Source organism: Sinocyclocheilus anshuiensis, unplaced genomic scaffold, assembly GCF_001515605.1.
Source record: "Sinocyclocheilus anshuiensis isolate Anshui unplaced genomic scaffold, SAMN03320099.WGS_v1.1 scaffold209, whole genome shotgun sequence".
Taxonomy (NCBI): Eukaryota; Metazoa; Chordata; class Actinopteri; order Cypriniformes; family Cyprinidae; genus Sinocyclocheilus; species Sinocyclocheilus anshuiensis.
The window spans coordinates 1,998,336-2,003,794 of record NW_015540880.1 but is presented as its reverse complement, the minus strand read 5'-3'; the positions used below and the strand labels follow the sequence as shown (position 1 = coordinate 2,003,794).

The following is a 5,459-nucleotide window of genomic DNA, read 5'->3' as shown; positions in this document are numbered from 1 at the left end:
ATATTCAATCGTCATTCATTAATCAGTTAACTGTAAGGACTGTAAGGTTGGTTGTATTGCATGATGGGATACATTTTGGCAAAAGTAATAGAAAATTTCAGTATGCATAGTATGCATACTGCAAAAATGTAATTAGTAGTTTGGTAGCAGTGTTTATTATTGTTAACTACAACTATTAAAAATAGGTCATTTAAATTAAAACATAAATATTAAATTAAAAAACTTAAAAATTGATTTTAAAAATTAAATTTAAAAAAAGATTTAATGAAAATTAGAAATGTTGCCTTCACTGTAAAATCCAGTAGTTTACCTTACTTAGATTTAATTAGTTATCTTTACTTAGTTGTTATAGGTTTTATGTTTTATTAAGTTACAGCTACTTTTAAGGCAAATAAAACAATTGACTTACTGTTTTGAGTACTTCAAATAAAATATTTAAGTAGCCACAAAGGAACCAATGACATTAATAAAGCAGTGAGAGGCAGCAGTGCACTATGTTGCTAATGAGCAACATAACAACAGAAGAAGAAGAAAAGAAAAAGAGTCTTAATAAACTTTTCATCCATTTCCTCCATGTCTGCAGTTATCTTTCACTAGTTGCATTCACTCATTTCCCAAAGTCATCTTGAATGTTGAATTTTCAATACAACTGAAATATTTGAGAGAACATCACATAAGCTAACTTCATAAATTGATGTTGATTTTCCTAAAATGTGTTTTTTTTTTTTTAACTCACCATTATAGTGAGGAGCGTTCCCTTTGGTTGGGCACTTGGACCTTCGTTTATATTACTATAATTTTTTTCCTTTTAATGCAGCAATGCATCATGAAGTCAGAGTTATTTGACTTCAAGGGAAGGAGAGTAATAAATAGGTTGCTTTTAGAGAGTGACATATCTTCTAATTAAAGCATTAGTGTGTTTTTTGTGGTTTTTTAATGAACTTTTTCAAGAGATGTTTTTCATAAATACCTTGAGATGCTTTTAATTGGGTATATATAATCCTTAAACAGTGTGTGGTAATATGCTGAAGTCACACACAGACTTAAACATTCAGCACGTGAATCACAACAATGGTAACAATTCAATTTCATTTATTTTCATTAACTGTAACAATAACCATTTTATTTGTTCTTTTTGTTGTGCTACTTCTGACACAAGACAGCAAATAAAATTGGCAAATAAAATCAACAACTGTAAAACAAAGCAACTGCATAATTTATTCATGCCGCAATGCACTCTGGGAGTCAGTGAGTAGCTATACTAAGTCATGAGTAAACCTAAATGAAAGGATCAAGTACCCCCTACAGTTCTTTTTTAGTTACTAGAACTCTCGTGTAAGTAAACTATACTAACTAAGCATTTGTCAGTACAACATACTACTCTTATTTCACTTTACTTCGTTTTTTCAAGGCAATCGGTTTCCATGCTTTTTTTAAGTAATCCCAACTAATTCGATTTTACAGTGTTGAAAAGTAAATGAAATATGTTTACTGAAATTACTATAACAAACTTTTTTTTTTTTAATAAAAAGCTTATTAGAAATGTTTAAAAATAATAATAAAAATGAATAAAAAGCACACAACAAAATGACTAAAACTTAAGCAAAAATTAAAATGAAAACTGAAAATATAAAAATAAAAGCTAAGTCAAAATATGAATAAATACTATAATAGTATATAAATAATACTAAAATAACACAGTGGTAGTTGGCTATTTTAAACATTGTGCCATTGAGCACTATACAAAGTATAATATCAATAAATGAACTTTTCCACGACATTCTAATTTATTGAGATGCACCTGTATATCCAGTAGTCCTATGCATTAGTGCCTTAATGGCAAGGACACTCACTCTTTTTCCTCTGTTGATGTAGGAATCAGCCCAGGTCAGGAGTTCACTGCTGTAATTCATGCCACCTCACCTCTGGTCTCCCAGTCTCAGCCAATCATGAAGCTCCTTCAGGTCGTCTCCAAGTCAAAATACTGCTCACAGGTACTGCACTGTCAGTATTTATCTCTACAATATTAATCTCTACAAACATAAAGTAGCACCTGTTGCACCACTAAGGAATGACCTTTTGTTCAATGATATCAATGCAGATCCACATCAGTTAAGTGTTAATATAGTTGGACACTGAGAAAAGCCAACAACAAGACACATCAACCAGTTTGGTGTGCATGCTGTGATAGTGTGTGCTCTTGTTTGGGTTTCTTGTCAGATCATCATCCTGTGGAACAGTGAGAAGCCGCCCCCTCACCGGAGTAAATGGCCGCCTATGCCAGTGCCCCTTATCATCACAAATGGAAGAAGGAAAGTGAGTATTCAAGTGAGAGAACAGTCAAGTCATGTCTGTGAGCTGTGGCGAGATCTTGTGCTCTCTCACTCAGCTCTTTTCTCTGCCACCTTCTGTGTTCACAGACAAGCAGCCGTTTCCTGCCACATGCAGCTATTGAGACAGAGGCAGTTTTGAGCCTGGATGAAGACACGGTGCTGTTGACCAGCGAGGTATAGAGTCTCACCTTCATCCTGCACATTTTTTTCACTTTAATCTATTTTAAATTATACTTTCATTTATTTATTAAAATTATCATCATTTTGTTTTTAATATTGCATTTGACAAGTCCTGACAAGTGCTCCAGTCCCTGCTGCAGAGAAACACCCCCATAACAGGATATTACCTCATCCATGCTTTACTGTAGGAATGCTGTTATTTGGATGGTGGATTTCTGCCAGACATATCTTTTGGTGTTGAGGCCAAATAATTCAACTTTAGTCTCGTCTGCCTCAGAATCTTCAAGGTGTGTTTTGGCAGAGCTCAGTCATGATGACTGCATGTGGCCTTTCTTGAGGAGTGGCTTTTTTCTTGCAACCCTCCCGTACAAGCCACATTTGTGGAGAATTTGTGATATTGTTGTCGCATGCATACAATAAAGTCCTTCAACTGCTTCAGAGTTGCTGTAGGCCTCTTGGTCACCTCTCTGACCAGTTTCCTCCTGGCTCTTTCATCCAGTTTGGAGCAACGTCCTGATGCAGGGAGGGTCTGTGTTGTACCAAATACCTTCCACTTCCTTATAATAGACTTGACTGTGCTTCTAGGCATTGATAAAGCCTTTGAATTTTTTTGTATCCATCTCCTGACTTGTGCCTTGAGGACTGATGTGTCACTAACTGAGGATTGAGGATTTGAGATACACAAATTTGACCTTATTTTGCCTGAGAAGGTGATTAGCTATACCTGGTTGAGTTTACAAGTCATTTTTAGGAGGGGGTGATCCTTTTTCCAACTTAAGCTACGTCCACACGAAGCCAGAGCTTTCCCTATCCGATATTTTTTTTCCCCTCTGTCTCAAGAAATATCTGCGTCCACACGAAACCACAAAACCGACACAAAACGATGTAGTATACATGCCAGACCAGCATGTGGCACTGTAATTCTGCCACAGAGATAAACTAAAAACAGAGAAGACGACTTGGACTATGCGCATAAACCTTGCGCCGCCGGATCCGTGTGGACGAAACGCCTATATGATACAAAATGTATGTGTATTCAGCTAAACGCGTCTCTGTGTGGACGGGGCCTTAGTGATTCATTTTTGTTTTTTTTGTTTTTTTCTGAGATTGTTATATCTTTCACTTGGATATTATTATATATTTTTATATTCTTTGTTTTTTAATATTTTGAATTGGTTTTGATTTTTATATTTTCCATTTAATTTTAGTTTAGTTTTAGTAATTGTGTTGTGTATTACTTTCATTAAAAAACTTTTTTATTTATTTTTATTTATTTTAGTTGGCCTACATCAAGTTAATGATATATATAAAACATTTATATCTTATATTCTATATTCATTATATTGAATATAGAATATATGAATATTCTATATCCACTATATTCTTATACCTTATATTCATTTATATTCTTTTCTAATTTTGTTTTTTATCTAATATCTTCTGGCTGATGCCCTAGGTCATAGAAAGAGTCGAAACTAAATAAAATCAATCAGATTACATGTGATTACATTTTGACATGTGACAAGGCTAATTCATGTTTTTCCTCTCTAATCTGACACTTCCAGATCGATTTTGCTTTCCATGTGTGGCGGAGTTTCCCAGAGAGGATTGTTGGCTACCCTCCCAGAAGCCATTTCTGGGACCCTGTAAAAAAGGCCTGGGGCTACACCTCTAAATGGACCAACGAGTACTCCATCGTCCTCACCGGAGCGGCGTTTTATCACAGGTATAATTGGCTGCAGCTGACATATCCTGACAAGACACTGTGTATTGATGTCTCTCACGCTTCATCAAGCTCTCTAACGTGATCAGCGGAGACAGTGCTCTTGATTATGTGTTGATGTCTTTGTGCCTCACAGGTACTACCATCACCTGTTCTCTCACTACCTGCCCTCCTCTGTGCGTGCGCTGGTGGATCGCACCTCTAACTGTGAGGATATCCTGATGAATTTCCTGGTCTCCTCTGTGACACACCTGCCACCGATTAAAGTAGCGCAGAGGAAGCAGTACAAAGAGATGCCCACCCTGCAAGTGAGTCTAAAGACAACATTTTGTACTTACAATTCTGCTCATACCCCTTGCAAAACATGCGATATCTTAATTTTAACAGAATAAGCAGATTCATAAAATTGCATGTTATTTTTATTTACTAATGTCCTGAATTTGCAGTTTCACAAAACAGATGTTTACATATAGTCCACAAGACAAAATATAACAGAATTTGCACAAATAAGCCAGTTTAAAGGTTTACATACCTTTGAATCTTAAAGGTATAGTTCACCCAAAAATGAAAATTCTGTCATCATGTACTCACCGTCATGTCGGTCCAAACCCAAGATGTTGGTTAGTCTTCTAAAGAGAAATTAAGATATTTTAATGAAACCTGAGAGGTTTCTGTCCCTCCATTGAAAGTGCAGGTACCCAAAACTTAAAAGATTAAAATAAAAAGATTCTAAAGGCATCATAAAATGAATCAATGATATACTGTACATACAGAGCTTCAATGTTTGATTCACTATGTATGTGTGTTTGTATGTGAATAAAAGTCTAAATTAAATCATAAAAAGTGACTGTATCTCTCGATAAGAGTTAGATTAAACTGCTTGATTCACCATTTTATGATGCCTTTAGAACCTTTTTTTAGATCTTTTAAGTTTTGGATGCATGGACAGGACAGGAACAGAAGCCTCTCAGGTTTATTAAAAATATCTTAATTTGTGTTTCAAAGATTTACTAAAGTCTTATGGGTTTGGAATGACAAGTAAATCATGACTGAATTTCCAGATTGTTTTGTACTTTTTAAATTATTTTTTACATTGTACTTATATTGTCTTCTCAGAAGCAATTTAACAAAGTATCTTCTGTAGCTTCTGAAAGGCAGTACTAAATGAAAATATACAAAATATGAAAAATGTACACATCCTGTTAAAAGTTTACACCCCCCTA

The 5,459-nt window shown here is 35.0% G+C and overlaps 1 protein-coding gene across 3 annotated transcripts in view; it reads left to right on the top strand.

Moving 5' to 3' along the window:
* Positions 1-5,459, top strand: part of LOC107688378 (exostosin-1c-like) — a 73,027-nt gene that overhangs the window by 65,976 nt on the left and 1,592 nt on the right. For all 3 annotated transcript variants that reach the window (XM_016486037.1, XM_016486038.1, XM_016486036.1), the window contains exons 7-11: positions 1,876-1,994; positions 2,221-2,316; positions 2,421-2,507; positions 4,079-4,239; positions 4,373-4,544. In XM_016486037.1, coding sequence (XP_016341523.1) covers positions 1,876-1,994; positions 2,221-2,316; positions 2,421-2,507; positions 4,079-4,239; positions 4,373-4,544 — 635 coding nt within the window. The remainder of the gene's footprint in view (positions 1-1,875; positions 1,995-2,220; positions 2,317-2,420; positions 2,508-4,078; positions 4,240-4,372; positions 4,545-5,459) is intronic.